Source organism: Plecotus auritus (genome assembly GCF_963455305.1).
Source record: "Plecotus auritus genome assembly, chromosome: 5".
Classification (NCBI taxonomy): Eukaryota; Metazoa; Chordata; class Mammalia; order Chiroptera; family Vespertilionidae; genus Plecotus; species Plecotus auritus.
Window position 1 is genome coordinate 10,625,076 of NC_137776.1, and position 22,839 is coordinate 10,647,914.

Below are 22,839 nucleotides of genomic sequence, written 5' to 3' on the forward strand. Positions count from 1 at the left end.
TATTTAGTTCAGCTTCCTGTGGCAATAGACACCTAAACTGGTCTCCCTGCCTCCAGTCCTATCCCCTTTAATCTATCCTCCACAAGGCTCACACACAGAGTAATCTAAATTGCTCTAAAATGCAGAGCTAACGTTTTTGCACTGCTACAAACCCTCTTCATCCCATTCCCTTAAGATAAAGATTAAACTCCTTAGCATCTCATACAAAATTGTCCTAATATGGTCCCAGCCTAGTCTCCAACTTCATCTTTCAACACTTTACCACAAAACCTAATCACCTGGCCACACCTAAAAGGCTTTTTGTATGCCATTTCTTTGCCTAGAACATCCCTGTATTAATCTTCTAGGGCTGCCATAACAAAATACCTCAGACTGGGTAGTTTACATAACGAATTCATTTTCTCGCAGTTCTAGATGCTAGAAGTCCAAGATCAAAGTGCTGGTAGATTTGGTTTCTCCTGAGGCTTGCAGATGGCCATGTGCCCTCACATGGCTTTTCTCTGTGTCTCTTTTTGTGTGCAAAGTTTCTCTTATAAGGATACCAACCAGAAAAGATTATGACCTACCTTAAAGGGTTCAGTTTAACATAATCACTTCTTTAAAGGCCCTATCTCCAGATACAGTCAAGTTCTAAGGTCATGGGGATTGGGTTTCAACATTTAACAAGAATTCTGGAGGGACAGAATCCAGCCCATAATAGCCCCTTCTCCTTTCTTTGTCCAGGCTAATTCTCATTTGTTTTTCCATGACTGGCCCAAGCCTTCCTACCCTAGGAAGATTTCAGTGCTCTTTCTCTGTGTTCTCACAGTACCTCTGTATGATGTCCTCCGTATGCTGCTATCCTGTTACACACTATCACAACTGTCTCTCTCCCTCTTCAGACTGTTTTCTTAAGAGCAGAGACGAAATCTCTAGCACTTAGCACAGTGTCTGGCCCCTTCAAGGTATTTAATCAAGATTTGATTATTGAAAGTATTACAAAATCATGGACTTGAAGACAGGCAAACGTGGGTTCAAGTCCTGGCTCTATCATTTATTAATCTTGTGACTTTGGGCAAGGCACTAAATGTTGAACTTCCATTCTATACAAGCTAGTTGTAAAGATAAATGACCTAATTATAATTTTTTTAAAAATCCAGTTGTGGTTTGGTATACAGCAGATGCTAAAAAAATGTGAAGAGTGAAGATTCTGAGGTTGCCTGGGGTTAACACCCAATTCTACCACTAGGTAGCTAAATGGCCTTGGGTATGCTAACTTATCCTCTGCTTCAGATGCCTATCTATAAAATCACCTCTTCCATCTGACTCACTTCACTTAGCATGATACTCTAAATATCCATCATGCTGTCACAAAAAATTTCATCTTTTTTTTTTATGGCTAAGTAGCATTCTATTGTATGTATGTACATACCACATCTTATTCATCTAATCATCTTTGAAGGATACTTGGGTTGTTTCCATGTCTAGGCTACTGTAAATAATGCTGCAATGAACACAGGGGTACATATAACTTTACAAATAAGTGTTTTCCATTTTTTGAGGTAGATACCCAGAACAGGTATTGGTGGGTCATATGGTAGCTCTATTCTTTGAGGAACCTCCATACTGTTTTCCATAGTGGCTGTACCAATTTACATTCCCATCAGCAATGTATGAGGCTCCCTTTCTCCACATCCTCTCAAACACTTATTTGACTAATTGATAAGAGCCATTCTAATGGGTGGGAGATAGTATCTCATTGTGGTTTTGATTTGCATTTCACTTATAGCTAGTGTGAGTCAGATGGAAAAGAACAAGAACCAAGAAAGACATGATCTTACTCATGTAAGGGATATAAAACAAAAAGCAACAAACAAAACAAACTCCTAGATAAAGACAACAGAATGGCAGTTACCAGAAGGGAAGAGAAGTGGAGGGAGGACCAAGAAGGTAAAGGGAGTCAAATACAAGGTGACAGAAGATTAGATTTGGGCTGGTAAGCACACAATAGAATGTATAGATGTTGTATTATACAGTTGTACCCCTGAAATTTATGTTATTAGCCAATAAATATAACTTTAAAACTACCTCATTGTGCTTCTGTGAGAATAAGGTAATACAGGTAAACATTTAGATGGGCATCTAATAGGTAGTAAGCATTATATAAATGTTTCCCATTATTATATGGACACTGCAGATCTGAACAAATGACTGGAACCCATGCATAATTTAGTTCTTTCCATTATTAAATCATTTAAAATGTATTACGTGCTTTAATGCCTCAGATTTCTTACCAACTAAACAGTATGGTAACTAAAGAGGTTCAAAAATTAGTGCAGATGATATAACAGAGCTCAAAATAAACATGAAATAATATATTATCATCATGTCTCATTTCTTATATTGGTTTTTAACATAAAGGGGTATAAAAGTAAAAATTTTAAGAAACAAGTCTTTCTACTCTTAAAATCTATAGATATTAAGCATTTTCAGTGGAGAATAATGCTCCTTGGCTCATATTTTCAATTGTAGATTCACTAAAACTTTGAACCAGAAAGGACCTTTAAGGTGAAAATCCAATCCTATGTCTTACATCAGTAAATTGGAGTGGATTTGGCATGCGCTTTTAGGATCTTAATGAGTAGCTCTCTGGGGGACAGGAATTGCAAGCAGAAAGAACAACTTGTTCAAAAGCAGGGGTTTGGACTTACTCTAGATGTCCAAAGTATGTAGAAACCAGTATTGGGAAATAACACTGGAAAATGCCTTCAAGATAAATTTCTGAAGGAGGTACAAGTTATCTGACCTGTAACTGTGAAGCGAGGCAAATCTAGGTTTGAATCTCCACTTAATGTCTTTGAGCCGCAGACTTAGTGCAAAAGGGTGATAGTGATTGAGTGAATGCATGTAGAGCTCGTAACTGGGGTGCCTGGCAGATTGAAAGCACTCACGTTTGTTCTTTCCAACCCCTTCTATCATAAGAATAAAAACCTATAAAATGACAAAACACTGTCTTTCATAAAGTGTGCGCTTGCTGAATGCCTCAGACTTGTTGAACATTTACTTAATTTTAAAAATAGAAAGCTGAAGGAATACTGCCCTCTCTCACCCCCAAATGTCCTTCACAATTTGTTTTGAAGTGCCCCGTCTCCGCCCTTAACATGCTATTTGGAGACCACTGTAGCTCAGACATCCAATTCTACAGCAAAGATTTGAAGGTCGGGAAAAATTTACTGAAATATATATATTTTTAAAATTGAGAGTCCATTTCATTTTATTCCTATGGCCCATTCTAGCTTGATGAATTAACAGTGAACGGTGAGTTTCTGGATTTTTTTGTTTTGTTTTTTTATGGCTCAGAAACTGCACGTTTCAATACTGGTATAGGTTTGTGGGCAGGCACCACTATTGTGACCCAGAAATCTTTTAAGTGTTTGAGAGATTATCTCTATGCCAGTCCTAAAAAGGACATCTGCCAATACCCATTATTTGCGCTTGAAACTAAAGTCGACCGTTTCTTTTGAAAGACGTGGGGTGTCTGGCTCAAAATCAATCACAAAAAAAGTCCAACGCAACTTAACCCAGAAAGAGCTGTTCCAATACCCGCTGCTCCGGTTCACATCACAGATGGCGAGCGAGGCTTTGGGTTTAACCGCCGGACACGATGCCGCTCACGGCTCAGGGGCGGGGGCTGGACGGATAACGTCCCGCAGAGAATGAGAATGCTGCCAGTCCTCAGAGGTGGGGGGAGCCCGTAGGCCAGCGCACAGCGCCCATCACTTCGCACCCACACTTGGGAAACAACCCACTTCCCCCGGTGGGGCGGGGACCCGGCGCGGACCCTGCCCTCGGGCCCCAGCCTCCGGCTCCGGTGTCCTCGGAGGACCGGGCAGCGTGACCTCAGAGGACCGGGCAGCGCGCGGGGCTGGAGGGCGCCTCCGCGTCCCAGGGAAGTTGGCAAGGGCAAGTTCGGGTCGCGCACGGAAGGTTACTCACAGGAATGGCCCGGAGTCCTCCGTCCTCCGCCCGCGTCCCCTCAGGGAGAAGCTTCTAAGGCGGCGGCAGCCTCCAAGCAGCCAGCAGCTGAGCTGCCGCCGCCGCAGCCTGGGACCTCCGGGCGTGGCAGGGACGGGCGGCGACTTCACAACATCATTACTCGGCGACTTCAGTTTTGCGGCAGCACCGGATCAATGGCAGTCCCCAAACAATTGGGGAAGAGCGAATGAAACTCACTCTCCCATCAGCCTCCACGCACCGGCCCAGGGCTTGCTGGGAACTGTAGTTTCCCGAGTTGTAGTTCCTCCTTGGCCCCGCCCCCAAGTTCGAAGGGCCCGCCCCCTGCCTGCCAGGCCCTGGGGCGGGAGGCGGGGCAACCCAGGTCGGGGTGGGGCGAATTCCGTCCAGACAGAGAACCCGGGACTGGGGCAGAGTTCCCCGCGGACCGCCCCGGTCCGGGTCGCGCCGGCCTTCTACTCCCCGCGGCCCGCGCTGGGAGCGGGCCTCGCGCGCTCGCCTTGCCACTGGGCGGACCGGGCTCCCACGCCGCCCAGGCCCCGCACCGCTGGCCGCCTGAGAAGAGTCCTGGCCGTGATCGCCTCCGGGTAATGTGGGAGGCCGGGTCCGGGAGGGGGCGGGAAGGAGGGCGGCTAGGTCCACGCACGCCGCGCAAAGCCCGAGGCTGGACCTGGCCGCCGGCCTCGAGCGCGGCCCTGATCCGGCTATGCCCGCGCCCCAGACCGCGCGGTGGCCGAGGCACCTGCGTGCGGGGGAGGCGGTGCCCGTTGGGTCGGCGGCGCCAGGTGCGCGAGGTCCGAGCTCCCGCGGCGCTGTCCCCGCAGCTCTCACCTTCAGCCGCGCTCGGGGGCCTGGAGAAGTTTCCGGACAGAAGACACCCTCTGGCCCGGGCTCTGGGTGCCACCTTCGAGATCGCTACCAAGTCCCACCACTCCCCCCGCCCCAAAGCAGGACCTGGAAGGAACTTTTTACAGAAGCAAATGCCCAGGCGTCGTTTTTGTCCTCAGTATTGAAGTTCTGAAGGCGTTGTGTTTGCCTTCGTGGGTTTGTTGTGTCCGGTACCCTTTTCCCTGAAAACTCGATCAGGATTTGTGACACATCGCTTGTCTAGCACAGAGCACACAGTAGGCATTCAGGAAATGTCTTCTGAAAGCATGAGTCACGATACTAATTTGGAAAATTATACTGAGTTGTGCATTGCTATAATTTTTAAGATATTATGGATATTATAGGTTTCCAAGATCACTTTGAAAATTACAGTAATTCAAAAGCTCAGCAGAGATTTAAATAAGGGTTTGTTTTTTATTTTTTTGTTTGCACTCCCTATAACAATGGACTGTTGGAGTTCTGTAAATAGACACAGCTCCACATTTTCACAGAAAGTGTCACTCTCAGATTAAAACCTTCGGACTACCAGTATATTATAGGACAACTTTAATTATTTATAAAGCCTTATCCTAATTAGCTTTTCAGATACAGGTGCAAGGGGCCACACTAATGTACTTGTGAATACATTTAGAAAATTAGGTCTGAAATACGAACATTTTTAAAGTATTTATGTTCATACCTAGTGAAAGAGCATGTAGAGAAAAATATGACAGCAAATCTCCAACACACACACTTCCCCGCCCCTGACTAGGTGCAGCTGCTGCCTTGACCTCAAAATGTCTTGTAAAATTATCTCTTATTAGACTGGTATAAGCTTAAGCAAACGCCTCTGGGATTAAACCACCCCACGGGGACAACCCTTTAGGACTAACAGTTCTCACACCTGGTGCCCGTTTCTTCTGAGTTTGTCTGAAAAATAGGTAAGGTAATGAAGTTTAAAACTCTGTGGTTGTTCTTGTTGTTAAGAAAGAACTTACTGATATTAAGTGGAAAAAGCAGAAAACAAAATCGTGATAACCAGAAAAGTCAGTTCATTGTGACATCCCTAGCCTTTCTGCCTGTGGGAAGGTAAGTTACAAGAGGTCAGAGCCTTACCTGCCCCTTCACCAGTGAGTGCCCCCCCCCCCCCCCCCCCCCCCCCCCCGTGCCCAGCACAGTGCCCAATCCATAGCAGCCGATTACGAAACAACTGTGAAATGACTGCTTGGCTGTTTCACGTAACAGTATAATGGCTTTCTATGTATATATGGTTTCTTCATTTGCTTGCATATTTCCTTACAATAGATTACTGGAAGTGAGAATTATACTGGGTCAAAAGTTACGAACATTTTCATGTTTATCAAAATGTTGCCAACTCACTACCCAAAGGAGCCGTCCCATTCTGTGCTGGTATATTTGAGCGTGCCTTTCAGAGCATCCTCTCAGGCTCTTACACTGACCGTGTTTGGTAGTTATGGGCACTTTCAGATGAAGTGTCTCAATTGATTTCAATCACCCTGGAAGGTGGGCAGGGCAGGCATTCCTCCTTCCGTAACAGCAACTTCCGGTGCCTTAAATTGATACAGTGAGTGACAGAAGACAAAATAATCGTGCTTTCAGGTTCTTCTTCCTCGCATTCTTTACCTTTGGTGTGTAGTGACCATCCTGAACAAATACATTATTTTTCCTTAGCAATAAAGTTGGGTACCACTCTGTAATATCTGTGGTTTACAAGATCTCCTTTTCGTTCTCATTTTACTAAGATATTTGCAGATGCCTTCATCAAACTTGAGGACTTCATTAAAATTAAATAATGAAGCACAATTTATATGAAAGTAAAGACATTGATTAGTTATAAGGAAACACCAAAGCACTTGTAAGTTTAGAAAATTACTACCCTTTCTATTAGGAAAGATCTGGAAACTTTTGGTGGTGCTTTTATAGCTCCTTGAATCTGTAGAAGTTACTATTTTAAATCTCTGAATCTGTTGCAGAGTCTTAATAAACTATTGAGCTTAAACTCTATTACTGAAAGTGGACAGTAATGACTTCTATAACAATCTGCATATTTTTCATGTCTATAAATAAATTCCAAGAATAGAACTGAGAACTCAAAATAAAGTAAAAAATATTCAACCTACAAAAAATGTTACTTTACATGAAAACTGAAAAAAATTCTCTTATTTTAAACGTAGCAACAAGAAAATATTCTTAGTTTGTTACTAATCCTGATTCTTTCCAAATTTGCTGGTCAGGGAACCCAAATGATTGAAAAGGTAATTAATCTGATAAGGAAGCCTCAAAATTTATTTAGAATGGGATCATTTGATTCTTTTTTTAAAAAAATATATTTTATTGACTTTTTACAGAGAGGAAGGAAGAGAGATAGTTAGAAACATCGATGAGAGAGAAACATCAATCAGCTGCCTCCTGCACACCCCCTACTGGGGATGTGCCCACAACCAAGGTATGTGCCTTTGACCGGAATCGAACCTGGGACCTTTCAGTCTGGAGGCTGACTCTCTATCCACTGAGCCAAACCAGTTTCGGTGGACCATTTGATTCTTGCAACAGCATTTATATCAAAAGTGGGCCCAACATTGTTTTTCTATATTGTTTTCACATTTGCTAGGGCTCTTTAAAAAGTATAGAAAAGATAGGGAAGGAGAGATGCAGGTACATTGAGGCTTTGAAAAGGGATCCAGAACCTCCACTCTGCCTTTCTGTTGTGATGTCAGAGCCCAAATAGTGTTCAGTAAACAGAAATGCTCTTTAAAGACACTTTCCAGGACTGTCTCTGGTTCTTGTGTCAAAGAGTAGCTGCCTAAATATTGTGTGGGTTTATGATAACTAGTTCTTCAAGAAGCTTACATGTAAGTCTAAATTATTTTCCTCTTGTTTTTATAGTAGAATATTTCTGCATCTTGAAGATAAAGCAATAATCTTCTCTGCAATAGATGGATTTTTGTCACTTCCTGTGAAATAAAGCGATTCAATGTCTTTTCTGGTAAGTTCTTGTTAACATGGATCTGATTTTGTGCCATCAGAGTAGTTAGATGTTAATGCAGAGCCATAACAAAAGGCATATTTTGATGAGATATTCTTTACTCTGCGATGTTATTTTGACCTGAATGACTTCTGGTCTTAAGAAATGAGTTAAATTCTCGAGTTTTTGTTTCTTCAAAAAAGAGTTTCTCCTATACTTTTCTGATATACTCATTATTCTGTTCTTTTGACCCATACCCACTTCTTCTCATACATATGCTGTACTTGGATATGCCTCTCTCATCCAGTTAGCTATGTCTTATCCTTTAAATCTTTCAAAAATACCTCTTAAAAATTTCCATCTGAATAAAGGCAAGCAAAATAATATTTAAATAAGCCCCTCGACTTAAGACAAAGAGCAGTTGGGTCAATGTATAATATGATGTATAAATACATTTTTCTGTTAATATTAGATCCACATCTAATATACTTTAGATATTGATATCTACTTTAGATTAAGTAGTTTTATGACTTTCATCTTGTTTTATATAGACTACAATACAATACTTGAATATTTGAATTATTATATTAAAGCAGTGATCTTTTAAAAAGTGATGGGTACACTTATATGAGGATGTATAGTTTACAGAAAACTTTCATACATTGTATCTCTTCCAGTCTTCAAAGTTGTGATTGACTGGCCGGGCAGGTGGTATAATCCTCATTTTGAGTTTGGCCCAAGATTGCGAAAAATTAGAGCCAGGGCTCAAACTCATATCTGCTAATCAACACCTTCATTTGCCAAGTGTAAGAGGCAGAACTATGAAGTGAGGAGAACGTTAGTTATATAGAAGATACTGAATGCATTACTTTTGTTTACAGTACAGCTTTTCCACTTAAAAGGGGGAGCTTTATATATCTGGAAAATACATTAAGGTGAGATACCTACTTCATTTTCCAAAGCAAATCTGAGGATCAAAATAAAAATGTTTATAGTGGGTAGAGCAGAATAATCTTTAGCTAAATATTCGGAAGAAAACTGCAGGTGATAGAAGAGTTCAATATCAATACCAACTGTAAAAATGAATTGATACTATGACCTCCAGAGAGAGGACAAGGATCAGAGATATGCCAAGTAGAATTATACCAGAAGGAATTAGTCTTCACACACAGCTGCTTCTCTGTCCTCTCGCATACTGTACCTCCACAGTATGAGTCCTGGCTTCAATTCCAGGTCCCTGCGTGCTACCCTTTCCCTCTGCCCCTCACTCCATCACTAGACCTTCTTGTATCCACATGTCACCCCTGCTTATTTTGTGGGGGCTTTTTTCACTTATTTAATTCATTTCTGAATTTCCAGGATTGTTTCTGCACTTCACGAACACAAGTTGAATCACTCAGACCTGAAAAACAGTCTGAAACCAGTATCCATCAAAACTTGGTAAGAAATGATTGAGTACAATTAATACTCTTTCTTTGCCTCTGTAACACCATTCACTCCTGGTTCTCCAACATCTCTTCTCCTTTTCCGTGTCTTTGCTATTCTCCAGTGGTCCATCATTGGCCTCTTCTCTAAACCAAATCTCCTTGAGCATCTCACCTATTCTAAGGCTCTGTTGCTCAGATTTCAGATTATCCTGGAGCTCCCTTAGGCTTTCCTTCAGGTCAGGAGGAGACTCTGGCATCAAGCAGAACTGATGATTTTCACATTTTTACCTACAACTCTCGCTCTTTCTTGTGCACAGGGGGTGTCTGTAGAATACCTTGTATTAGGGTTTTCGAAGACGTTTTTATGCAGTTTGGGTAAAACCTTAATTTTCTCTCAGACTCAGCAACACATTGTGTTTCCTGCTTTGGCTAATAAAAATCCCATCTACTAGATCATCCTGACTGGAAACTGGAATTATCCTCACACTGCCTCTACCTCTGCTCCCACATGTAGTTATACACCAAGTCTTATGATTCTGTATCTGAAATACCCTTGAGTCCATGCCCTCCTTCACCTGATCACTAACTGCTGCTACTCAAGTCTCATCATCTCTCACCTGGACTATTACAGGAAGACTCATTGCCTCTGGTTTCCTAGGCACGGTATTCCCACCTCTCACACTCAGATCAGGATTCAACACTGTTACCAATACAGGCCTCCGTGTGTCACTTTCCAGCTTTAAGACTTCATTGGTTCCCAAAAAACTATGGGATAAAGCCTAAACCTTTTCTTTCTCATGCAGGAAATTTATTGGGAAGTTCTTTCTAGACCAACACTGTGAGAGATGGAGGAGGCAGTGTTGTTGGCACCTAAGAAGTCTGAAGAGAGGCCTTAGCCGTTCCCTTGAGCATCTCTGGAGCTGGCATGGCGCTACCTAAATGTCCTAGTTGTCCAAGGGCTGTGGGCATTTGTACTCCTGTATCCACCAGTGTTGGATACAAACGGACCCCAGGGAAGTGGCTAACTGTGGGCAGGGTGGCTTCTTTCTGAAGAGGGCAATTCCCTGTACAAGACTCAGTGGTCCTAGTGGTTGGGGAGATTAGCGCCTCCATTCTGAAAGCAAATCTGGCTGTGCTCCCTAGTATCCACGAGAGAGAGAGTCAGCTAATGAGTGAAGGACAGGAGATTTTACTAAGAGTCTTAGGATATTAATAGACGTTTCCCACATGGGTGAAGGGGGAAGACCTAAACTTCTTAGCATGGTATACGGGATCTTAATGGTATGGAATAACTTTAATTTTTGAGTCTTAGCATATACTCGTCTTTCCGTTTGAAATAGTCTCCATTTTCTGCCTCTAAAATTTCTCCTCATTCATAAAGAGTTGGTCCAAATATCACATCTTGAGGCTTTTCTCCTTGTACCTTTTATTTATTATGCTCCAACATATGTTAGACATTCCTATAAAATGGCATTTACTCATTGTCTCACAATGATTGTTGTATACGTCTCTTCCAACTATAACATGATCCCCATAAAACAGGCATCCTGTCTTTTTCATCTTTATCTCCCCTGGGCAATGCCTGATGTGAATAATTTAAAGAAACATGCTTGGGAATGAATATTTCTCACTACAAAATGGAACCTGCCTTGCAAATGGCTTATTTCCTACAAAATAAGATAATCCATTTAATTCTGTTTATACATTTATCCCGATTTTATCTTCATTTTTGTCATTTCACTTGTTGCTAATACTCTAAAATCTTCTAGTTACCTGTCCTTTTGTACAGTAGGATGTAGTGTCTAATCCTTGCTTTTATTCAAATATTACCTTCAAGTTGAGGTAATATTCAGAGAGTAAAGTATCTGTTGATATCTCCTTGCTGATGCCAAGAAACAGGCCTAGAACTCAGTAAACTTCCACACGTGCTACCTTTTTTTTAGTATGTGCTAAAGTACATGTAACATAAAATTTACCGTATTAACCATTTTTAAGTGTGTTCAGTTCATTGGTATCAAACACATGCATAATGTTGTGCAACCATCACCACTATTTGTCTCCATAACTCTCCATCTTGTAAAACGGAAAATCTCTACCCATTGAACAGCAACTCCCTGTTCCCTTTCCCTCCGCTTCCCCTGACAACCACCATTCTATTTTCTGTCTCTGTGACCTTGACAACTCTTAGTATTATATATATATAATTTTGTTTTTATTGATAGATTTATTTTGTCTTATCTATAATAATAAAAGCATAATGTGATAATTAGACCAGATGACCTTCCAGGTGAAGCCAGGGCAGTGAGGGAAGCCCGGGTCCCGAGTGCCAGAGGGAAGCCGGTGCCGGCAGCCGGGGGAAGGAAGGCCTACTCTTGCACAAATTTTGTGCATCGGGCCTCTAGTGTGTATATAGCAAAATAAAATAACCTGTTTTAGGCTTGAGCTAGTTATTTACAACATATGTGCCTTCTAGTTTAAAGAAGATTATTTCCCTAATGGAGAGGATGGAAGCAAAGTACAGGTTGATCAGTCTGACTTCAATCCATCACATGACCACCTATACCATTTTTTTCAGGTAGTGAACTGTAAGCCTCAGTTCATTCTGTGTTCTTGCCTCCCTGACAGGCTTCCGGTTGTCACTTAAAATTTGTTTTAAATTGTTATATGCTCTTCTTTCTGTCTCTTACGTGTGTTCTTTAGATCTCAGTTTATTTGAAGACTACCTGTCCTAAAGAAATTAAATTGATTTATTTATATTTCTCTTTTTTTCATTGGGATTGTTTCCAATTGTATAGTGGAATTTCTTTTTATAATCTTTCATCCCTCTTTTAACAATACTCACTTTCATTCATCTTTAGCCAGGAGCTTATCTTTTTCTGCTCTCTTAAAATTTTAGGGAACATGTTGAGTTAAGGATATAAACAGTAATTAGCACAATTCCTAGCACATAGTAATATGATTTCTAACTCCCTTCTCCTTCTCTTTACCTTGGAGGCAGTAATAAGATTCTGGCGCCTGCTGGTGCCTGTAAGGCGCCCGAGTGTCTTTGGAATGCTGGTGTCCTCTGGGAGAGCCTCCTAGCTATCGTATGACACCAAGTTGTTGGCCTCCTCTTCCTCCTGCGTGCATGTTTCACTGCCACTGGAACGGTGCAGACCAGACTCCGACTCTAGAGCACCCTGTGAGACACCCATAGGGTTCATGTTCATTAACTCGGGGGGGGGGGGGGGGTGGCTGTACTGTGGTCTCCCATTTCTTGACATTGATTTATTTATCTCCCTTCTGATTCATTTCACCTAGTGAAGAACATCGTCAGCAATTTTAATAGACTAGAGTTGTTTCTTGACGTTAGCATCTCCACTAGCTAAGCATGTATCTGTATGTGTCATGGATAAAACTTGCGATTCCTTGAAGCAGTAGCACAAGCAGAGAATCCTTCCTCGCGGGCCCCTGCATCTCTTCCTTTGACATATTTATTTATTGCTACCTTGAAGAATGAACTATTCTTAGCAACTCCCAGAAATGCTTACTTGAAATTGTGCTGGAAAGTATTCTGCTACCTATAATCTGTTTTCCTGCCCTCTCGCCTTTACCAGCTGGTAGCTTTCTAACTAGCATCCGTTATTAGCAATTGCAAGTTCTTTTTAGATCTTGAGCCGGCGTCCTAAGTCACCTTTCAGTGTGCCTTCCCTAAGAGCTCTGTGTGTTTGAAAATACAATGTCTGCGTTTTATATTGAGGTAGGGGATCAAACTGGGGGACCAGAAGAGTCTAAACGTATTTTGTTTTCATCTTTCTAAAACCATGCAGGTTGATAAGCCAATCCTTCCCTGGTTGTCGCCATCTGCTACACTCAGTGAAGCGGTCTGTTCCACCAACGCTTCTCACTATGAACTCCAAGTGGAAATAGGTAATAATCATGGATTTCACATAATCGATCCTTCATTGTTAGAAATGAAACTGATGAGAAAAAAGATCTTTTTAGTCATAGTCCTTTAACCAAATTACTTTCTTTTAACTTAAAAACTTACCTAAAATCTGCTGTGGTAACCTGTCTCAGTTACTTTGGAACAGGATGGGTCATTATCTGTAGCCTTATACACGTGAAACATTTGCTCTGAATATTCAGAAACATTTAGCACTGCAGGTGCTGTTAGATGCTGGGATATAAAGCCATGTAATACACCTGAGGAGTTCATTCTCTGGGAAGATGAACACATAGATGGCTTTGTTTTACCCACTAGAGGGAACTGTAGTAGAGGTGTGCGAGGTGCTGTGGGAACAGAGAAGATGGAGCATCCGACCATCCATCTGGGAGTCAAGAAAGAGCAAAAAGAGCTGGATCCTGAGAATGAGGAAAAGGTTGCCAGATGTTCTAGTCAGAGTGTTTGTTACAAACAACAGAAAATAATCCTAACAAGCAAAAGAGAAAATTTTTAAACGATGTTGCCAACACAGAATTATTGACTAGAGAAATAATTGGGCTTGGAAGAAGCCAAGAGAAGCTCAGCCGAGAACCACAGCCAGGGCCATGGCATGGAGCAGCCTCGGTTGTGTACCACCTCGTAGGGCACTTCCACCTCCAGACGCTGGATCCCACGGCAGCGAGTTCTGACTGCCGCTGCTTTATGTCACTCACTCCACACTCCGGTTGGCCAAGCTTAGGTCGCTGACACTCCCGTGCCAGGGGTCAAGGAGACAAGGAGAATAAGGATCTGACCTTTTCTAAAATAGCACTGATAGAAATGCCCTTAGGAAGGAGGTTCAGATGGTGTCGATTAAAAAAAGATAAAAAATACTTCCTTCAATGATGGTTAGAAAGGACTGCCACATGGTTGCCTAGGCGTGGGAGCAAGGGGAGTGTAGGCAGTGGGAGGGCAGGAGATAAGTCTGGGAGGTTGGGAACACATTGTGTGTTTAGAGGTTCAGACTCTGTGTCCGCCCCCACAACTGACCCACTTTATTACTCAAAGGATTTAAGGCCGGAATTTGGAATTTATCCTCTCTGTGCTAGAAAGACATTGTGGAATCGTGATGATGCTAATATTAGCATCTACAAGGCATTATACTGAACATTTGATACGTGTTTTTCATTTGACCCTTCTACCACTCCCATTTTGCAGGTAAGAATTCTGAGGCTCTGAGATTAATTTAAGTCATACAGCTAGTGATTTGAAAGCAAACCTTCTGACTGCAGGGTCTCAGCTTTCAGCTGCTGCGCTGTAGTACCTTTCTGTTGATAAAATGCTGGATTTAGAAAGACAACTGGCAGCAATTCCATGCAGAAGTCTGGAAGATGTAGATAGTGACGAGGAAGTATCCTCACCACGCGAGTCTTTTTAAAAATTGCAGTGCCTGTATGCCATCAGACTTACTGAAGCAGAACTGCTGGCCACTGCCGGTAGGCTGAGGCTTTGGAAGTAGTCCCCTCAGTGATTGCCACGTGCCCTGGGTGAGAATATAGGGCACAGGGCGGAAGCCCCTGCAGCTGTCCCGGAAAGAGGACAGGACTTGAGCTGAGGCAGTGATGCCGACACTGCAGAGGAAGGGATGAATTTGAGATTAATGTCTTTTTAAAGATGTAAGTAACAGAATTTGGTGATGGTGCAGAGAGGGGGAAACTAATGTTTATTAAGTGCCTATTAATAGGTGCCACTCTAGGTATTTTAAAATTTAAACACTGACACCAAATGCTGGCGAGCATATCAAGCACCTGCAGCTTTGGGGAACACAAACTGGTTCAGCCGCTTTCAGAAAGAGGTTGGCACCTTCTCATACGGTTAACCTATGGCCCCGCAGTTCCAGTCACAGGTATTTGGCAAACAGACATGAAAACACGTCTACTTAAAGAATGCTTTTGGCTGTTTGATTTATAGTCTCCAAACACTGAAAACAACCCAAATGATCTGTCAGCTTGTAAATGGATAAATAAATTGTAGTATATTCATAGGATGAATTATTACTCAGTAATAAAGAGAAATTAGCTACTGAAGCCTACAAAGTGGTCTGCTAAGCAAACGAAGCCAGGCACAAAAGACTCCATTCTTCATGATTCCATTTCATGACAAAAATCACATTAGTGGTTGTAAGGGACTGGAAGTGGATGTAGGGATTACTGAGCAGCATTCCATTGTTTGACTGTGTCACAATTTGTTTATCAAGTCACAATTTTAGCCATTATAATAGGTATGTAATGCCATATTGTTGTGGTTTTAATTTGCATTTCTATATCTTGAACATCTTTTTATGTGCTTATTGGCCATTCCTATAGCTTCTTTTATGGACTGCCTATTTAATCTGCTTATTTTTAATGAGTTTTTGTTTGATTATTATAGAGTTGTAAGAGTGATTTATATACTCTAGATGTAAATCTTGTCAGTTAAAAGTATTAATACTGTCAGTCAGTGGCTTGCCTTTTCATTTTCTTGAAGAGTTGAAGTTTTTAATGAAGTTCAAATTATCAGTTTTTTTCTTCTTTGGTGCTAACACAAGTTTTATGTCTGATTGTAGGAAGAGGCTTTGACAACCTGACTTCTGTCCATCTTGCACGGCATACTCCCACAGGAACTCTGGTGACTATCAAAATCACAAATCTGGAAAACTGCACTGAAGAACGCCTGAAAGCTTTACAGGTGACACCACCAGAAAATAATACATTTAAAGTACTGTCTGTCCAAGGATTACATCTGTAAGAACCCCCGCCCCCCCCAAATTAACAGGTCTTTCTGTGAGAGAAAAGCAGATTTCTTTCTTCTAATAAACATGCAATAACAGAATTAGAAAGAATACTTGGAAGGCAGATCCATGAAAGAACAAATATATTCAAACTTTGGTAACTACTATGAATTCCTTCACATGAATATCATATTTGAAATGCTGGTCTGGAGATTTACAAACCCCTAGTTAGTCCAATCACAAATAGTCATACAGGGAAATAGAAGAGACAGTATCCTTCCCATCCAGTTAGGCAAAATTAACTTCTAAATTGATAAATTTTAATAGAAGTGCCTTTCAGGAATATTATAATACCATTTTTGTTGTCACTAATCACTTTCTATATAAAGAAGGAAAGGATTTGGTTTTGATGTTATCTTCATTTTCAAAATGTTTACATGTGCACATGTATATTTACACAAAGATTGGAAGAAATTATACCAAAATTTTTTAAAATATATGTTACTGATTTTTTACAGAGAGGAAGGGAGATGTTATAGAAACATCAATGAGAGAGAAACATTCATCAGCTGCCTCCTGCACACCCCCTACTGGGGATGTGCCCGCAAGCAAGGTACATGCCCTTGACCGGAATTGAACCTGGGACCCTTCAGTCCGCAGGCCAACGCTCTATCCACTGAGCCAAACTGTTTAGGGCTATACCAAAATTTTAATAGTGGTTTTCTCTGTGATATAATGTTAGCAGTTACTTTTATCTTCATATATACTTTATCTTCATGTATTTTTTTAAATTTTCACCTGAGAATATATTTTTATTGATTTTTAGAGAAGAAGAGAGAGAGAAACCTCGATCGGTTGCCTCTCGTACTCACCCCCACTGGAGATCAAACCTGCAACCTAGGTATGTGCCCTGATTAGGAATTGAACCCGCAACCTTTTGGTGTACAGGACAGTGCTCTAACTAACTTAGCCACCTGGCCAGGGCTTTTAATGTATTTTTTAAAATGTTTCTATACTAAGAACACAGTATTGTTAATAAGAGTTCGTACTAAGTTCATACCCCACTCACTTCTTTTATCATGTGGTCTTGGACAAGTTTTCTAACTAATTTCTAAGTGTCCTCTTCTGTAAAATCATATCAAACGGGTAGTGGCTATGAGAGTGAAAGACATGACAGCACTGAGAACAGTGGTTAGTGCTAGTAAGTTCTACTGAGAATTAGCTGACATGACTGCTGTTATCTTCACCATAAGGGAAAAAAGGTGGTTTTTACATGTCTTTTCTCCTGTGTTTATCCTAGAAAGCTGTGATTCTATCCCACTTTTTCCGGCACCCCAATATTACAACTTACTGGACTGTTTTCACTGTTGGCAGCTGGCTTTGGGTTATTTCTCCATTTATGGCCTATGGTAAGAAAACTCTTTCTAGATAAAATAAGTCATAGCTTAGCCTGGATGCTATAATTATAATGATGAGTGGGACCTTAGATTTATGATTAACCACTTTTAATTTATAAATCTGATGGCCAATTCCAAATTTCATGCTATATTTTTATTTCTGGTTTGTGTTGAATTTTAGTCTTCAGAAAAAAGAATAGGTCTGATAATGAGTGAGCCACCACTGCTTCTCCAAGAAGCCCGTGCCTTTGAGCTCACTGCCTCTCTCCTTCGGTTTCTGTCCTCCCTCAGTGGAGAGCTACGTTATTCTTCAGGCAGAAGTAGTGTTTCTGCTTGTGCACATCATCCCCATCCCAGTTTCTCTGCATAGTAAACTTATATTTACTTGCAGTAGTAGTTACATCTGTGTGTGTGCCTGACTCCTTCACTGGATCGGAGCACCCTGACGACAGGATTCTGTGTGTATTTATCATTTGGGTACCCGGGCTCATACAGTACCTAGCACAAAACAGTGTTCAGTAAGTGTGTAGAATAAGCAAATGGGTTCTAGAACTTAGATTTTTAGGATAGCTTTTGTGAATTGTATCTGGATTTTAAAATATATATATACACACAGTATGTTTTGTTTTGTTTTCTCAGTAATGCTAAAAATTGTTAATTCTCTTTTCTTGTCCTGAGTGTCATTAAAAAAGTCTTTTTAAATATTCTGGAAGGAAAATTACCTTTGCATAGGAAAATGGTTAATTCTGAAATGTAACAAGGGTGTGTGTGTGTGTGTGTGTGTGTGTGTGTGTGTGTGTATGTGTGTGTGGTGTTTATAGTTGAAAAGAACATTTAAAGCATAGATAGGCCCTGGCCAGGTAGCTCAGTTGGTTAGAGAGTCATCCCTTTATGCCAAGGTTGTGGGTTCTATCCCCAGTCGGGGTACATACAAGAAGCAACCAAAGAGTGCATGAATAAGTGGAGCAACAAATCGATGTTTCTCTCTCTCTCTCTCTCTCTCCCTCCCTAACTCCCTCTCTCTAAAATCAGTCAATCAATAAAAAACCATTTAAAAAAAAAGCTATCCAGAAGCAAAATCACTTTCAATGTTCATTTAATGATTTCAGGGGTTTCTTTCAGGTTCAGCAAGCCAGCTCTTGCGGACTTACTTTCCTGAAGGAATGAGTGAAACTTTAATACGAAACATTCTCTTTGGAGCAGTGAGAGGGTTGCACTATCTGCACCAGAATGGCTGTATTCACAGGTATTTACTCATTTGTATTTTGCAAAATGAAAGAATTTTAGTGGAAGAAATTTTTTAGGGAGCTTTTAGGAAGGAGGGAGCAGTTGAGTATCAGGAAGGAGGGGTAGGAAACGGAGGGAGGGAGGGCCGATAGGTACTGTTGAAGCCTACATTTTGTGCTCATTCACCAGTGTTCAGACCCCCTCTCTGTGCCGAGTGCTGTGCTCAGTGCCTGTTGGAGCCTGCCCTCACGGAGCTCGCGTCTCAATCTGATGTGGGTGGGAGCTGTAGGGAGTGGGGTCCTAGGTAGCTCTTTCTTTTTCCTTGAGCTAATAGCTCCTTTATCTGTTTTTCATCTTTAAGCCATAGTTATATCATGTACAAATTGCAACAACCCTTCTCTGTTTTCTTAAATATTTTGTATATCTTGGATCAATTCTCTAGTTACCAAACTGTAGATGCAGAATTGGCTGAATATTACAAACAGTGCTGTTCTAAGATACACTGGAACTTTGTGTTTTTTTTTAATTAAGTCACATTTAAATAAGCTTGTTTTTTTATTGTTTGTTTCAAACTCCTTAAAGCTTCTTTTCTTACATTTGTTGTTTTTTAGCCGCATTCTGGTTGGTTAACTGAGGATTTCTCACAGACTGTATTGTAATTTTACCAGATTATTGGTCATCCTACTGCAGTTATTCTATTAGAAACTCTATTAGTTTTCAAATCCAGTGTTTTGGATGAAAAACAGGCTCTTTTATAATTTGACAAAGGAAATTTTTATATGAGACATATCTTTGTAAATAGTGTTAATACTATAAAAGGCTTTTTAAAAATAATACTGCATTTAACTTTAAATTATAACTTATGCTTTAAGTATTAATTAGTTCTTTGATTTTTTTAGATTTCTCCTTTTGCAATAGCATCCTACAAAAGTGAAATTAATCATTTGATTCTTTTCCAAGTTTGAATAAAATATTATCACTTTCAAACATGTATGTAGTTGTCAGTTACATCTTTTCTTATCCTAATGCTATATGAATAGCTGAAAGGATTCCTTAATTCTCTGAGCATTTCCCATATATTCATAGCAGTGTGCTGCTACTTTATAAAGAGCATTTAATTTCCAAGAACATACATGAATTTGTTCTGACCAGATTTTTATTCTTTCTTCATTGGCCAATTTCCTAGTATTTAGGATTGTTTCTTTTTGTTCTAGGAGTTTTAAAGCCAGCCATATCCTCATTTCTGGTGATGGCCTAGTGACCCTCTCTGGCCTGTCCCACCTGCATAGTTTGGTTAAGCACGGACAGAGACATAGGGCTGTGTTTGATTTCCCACAGTTCAGCACATCAGTGCAGCCGTGGCTGAGTCCAGAACTACTGAGACAGGTCAGGTGTGGCCGTTGCATTGGGTTGTCTGTGCGTCTCGAGTGTCTTCTAAGCTTGACTAAAGGACAGTTGTGACCTTATATTTGGATTGGTGAATGCACTACTACTGCAAGACTTTTTCCCCTCTTTCTTATCAAAATTATTATGTTAGGAATTTAAAAATGTGTACCATATATTAGGTATAGCTTGATTTCTCACCTGTAAGTTTTTTCCATTATTGGTCACCATCCTTTATCAAAAAAGCACATGTATGTAACTTTTTAAGTTATTTACACTAAAGGACTTCACATTCGTTGTTCTACAGGATTTACATGGATACACCGTAAAGTCAGATATCTACAGCGTTGGCATTACAGCGTGTGAACTGGCCAGTGGGCAGGTGCCTTTCCAGGACATGCACAGGACTCAGGTAAATGCTACTAAACTCCCAGAAGTACCGTCCTTCCATATGATCCCTTATGTTCTAGGTAACATCTGGTAAACATCCCTGCTGTAGACTCTTAGGATCTTTATTGTTGTTGTTTTAATACTTTTGCCTGATAAGGGTTGAAGGAAATTTTTCTGTCTTTTAGATGCTGTTACAGAAATTGAAAGGTCCTCCTTATAGCCCATTGGATATCAGTATTTTTCCTCAGTCAGAATCCAGAATGAAGAATTCCCGGTCAGGTGTAGACTCTGGGATTGGAGAAAGTGTACTTGTCTCCAGTGGAACTCGCACAGTAAATAGTGACAGATTGCAAACACCATCCTCAAAAACTTTCTCCCCTGCCTTCTTTAGCTTGGTACAGCTCTGTTTGCAACAAGATCCTGAGAAAAGGTAATATTGTTCACCTCTAAGTAACATAAAACATATGTTTCACATTTTATAGAAGCTTTATGATAGTCCCTTCCTGCCAAATTCAGATCTTTAATCCAAAAATTATAGTCTAATCTAGACAGTATCAATGCTAAAAACAAGTAGAAGCAGTGAGCTAAAGGGAGGAATACAGGATTCCAAATCAGAAAACTTGGCTCCAGTTTTAGCTATTTCATTTCCTAACTGTAACAATCAATTGATCTTCTGGATGTTAATTACTGTACTTATGTGAAGACATTTTAGAAATTTTCAAGCAGTACAAAATGTTACTTGCTGCTATTATAATAATATAAATTATTATCATATATAACTATACCTTATCATTAATATTTTGGAAATAAGGTGTGCGTCTTATCTTTTTTTAGCCCCTTAATGCCTAGCATAAGCTCCTTATAATTAGCAAGTGCCCAGTAAATGTTGAGTTATGGACTAATTAAAGGATATCTGTAGAATTCTTCTCAGTCAAGGAAGCTAAGAATTAGGCTTCTAACATATATTATTTTTCCTTTTAATTTTTTAGTATTGGGTTTTATAGCTCTAAACCTAATTTCTACTATATTTTTACACCTAAAAATCAACATTCTAATATGAGGTTCTATTTTTTTGTAACTTTAAAATTTTTTTCAGGCCATCAGCAAGCAGTTTATTGTCCCATGTTTTCTTCAAACAGGTAAGCTGATCTTTTTTCTGTTGTCTACATGTTTTTAAACATTATTAAAAAGTCACTTTATGTATTGGCTTAATGTGACAGTTTGGTTGTTAAGGCTCTTAATAAAAGCTTTCTTACAAAATAAAGTTAAAATCAAGAAAACTTTTGGGTAGTTCAGTTAGACTTTCTAAAATCCATTCTGCAAAACGAGTAAAAACAAATGGAATATCATCATATGTGACTATATCCTCAGTTGATATTTTGATCAATTTAGAGACATTTTATTGTTCTATATTGTCTAGAAATGATTTAAGGGCAAAACAGTTCTGATAAAAATCATTCTATTTGGCTGTCACTTCTTCCTGTTTTCAGATGACCAGACCAAAGTTATTTTTAGTGACTTGGTTAAAAACAATCTTAAACACTTTCAATGATTTCTTTAAAAGTTATTTTTTGCTAACAGAACTAATGTATTAAATTTATGTACCAACAGCCTTATTTTGAGTTTCTTTGACAGATGAAAGAAGAGAGCCAGGATACAATCCTTTCACTGTTGCCTCCAGCTTATCAAAAGCCATCAGTAGCACTGCCTCCAGCACCACCTTGGACTGAGCCAGACTGTGACTTTCCTGATGAAAAAGATGCAAACTGGGAATTCTAGGGCTGCCAAATCCTTTACATCCTATATACTTGACACTTTCTCCCTGCTGCTTTTCTTCTGTATTTCTAGGTACAAATACTAGAATTATACTTGAAAATACAGTTGGTGCACTGGAGAATCTACCACTTAAAACCACTCTATTCAAAGGAGCATGAGTTCGTAGCCCCTTTGGTTAGCTCAGAGTGCTACTACACCTCCAGGGAAACTTTAGAAGTATTCATCTAGCTACAGTTAGTGTCATCTATTCTCAAGTTTTATTTTTTCCAAAGCTGTGACTAATTCTTCTTCTTGATCTCACTATCATTTTTGAGCCATTTAATTCTTTCAGCATTTCCTGCCCTCAGGGAATGTGCCCTCAAAGGACAGTGCTTCCAAATACATTTTTTACTTCCAGATTTTTGAGCCTTTTTGATCAGCTATTGTTAGACCAACAGGCTAGTTGATTCTGGCATCAAACCCTTGTTTGGTAACAGGGAAAAGTTTATACTTTCCCATTTTCTTCTGTTAATACTTATGATAATATCAAACTGAGCCTCACTCACATTAAATGATTCACTTGAAATATATAGAGAAGTTGTGATTTCCTTTTTTTTTTTTAAGGGGCTAAAGTAACACTTTTCTACTTATGTAAATTATAAATCCTAAATTCATGCATCCCGTGGGAGCTCAATAAAGATTTATTGAATTGAGTTTATGCTTTTATTTATTTTCTTTGC

At 40.2% G+C, this 22,839-nt stretch overlaps 2 protein-coding genes across 6 annotated transcripts in view; one reads left to right on the forward strand and one right to left on the reverse strand.

Annotated features, from left to right (window-relative positions):
- The window catches only part of TRAK2 (trafficking kinesin protein 2), a 54,381-nt gene extending 50,182 nt beyond the window's left edge, over positions 1-4,199 (reverse strand). Inside the window, exon 1 of the mRNA XM_080670078.1 lies at positions 3,976-4,199. The gene's annotated coding sequence lies outside the window, so the exon portion shown is untranslated. The remainder of the gene's footprint in view (positions 1-3,975) is intronic.
- A 156-nt stretch (positions 4,200-4,355) lies between these two features.
- STRADB (STE20 related adaptor beta) lies at positions 4,356-22,813 on the forward strand. 5 transcript variants are annotated; one of them, XM_080669897.1, is made up of 13 exons: positions 4,386-4,580; positions 7,768-7,867; positions 9,206-9,286; positions 12,268-12,454; positions 13,083-13,182; positions 15,783-15,904; positions 17,248-17,356; positions 18,467-18,590; positions 19,786-19,957; positions 20,262-20,366; positions 20,530-20,774; positions 21,441-21,483; positions 21,956-22,812. In XM_080669897.1, exons 4-13 carry the CDS (start codon positions 12,362-12,364, stop codon positions 21,974-21,976), a joined length of 1,134 nt encoding a protein of 377 aa, XP_080526023.1. In that variant the 5' UTR covers positions 4,386-4,580; positions 7,768-7,867; positions 9,206-9,286; positions 12,268-12,361; the 3' UTR covers positions 21,977-22,812. The 5 variants fall into 5 exon arrangements, with proteins under 5 accessions (XP_080526019.1, XP_080526022.1, XP_080526023.1 ...); XM_080669894.1 differs by having other exon boundaries at positions 4,397-4,580; positions 21,980-22,813; XM_080669895.1 differs by having other exon boundaries at positions 4,401-4,580; positions 12,272-12,454; positions 21,980-22,813.
- The last annotated feature ends 26 nt before the right edge of the window (positions 22,814-22,839 follow it).

What these genes read in the sequence shown, in the direction of transcription:
- STRADB (XM_080669893.1), top strand. An exon ending in GTCCAGAACTACTGAGACAG is followed by an intron (nt 19,958 to 20,261) that starts GTCAGGTGTGGC and finishes GTTGTTCTACAG; the next exon opens with GATTTACATGGATACACCGT. An exon ending in CAACAAGATCCTGAGAAAAG is followed by an intron (nt 20,775 to 21,440) that starts GTAATATTGTTC and finishes AATTTTTTTCAG; the next exon opens with GCCATCAGCAAGCAGTTTAT.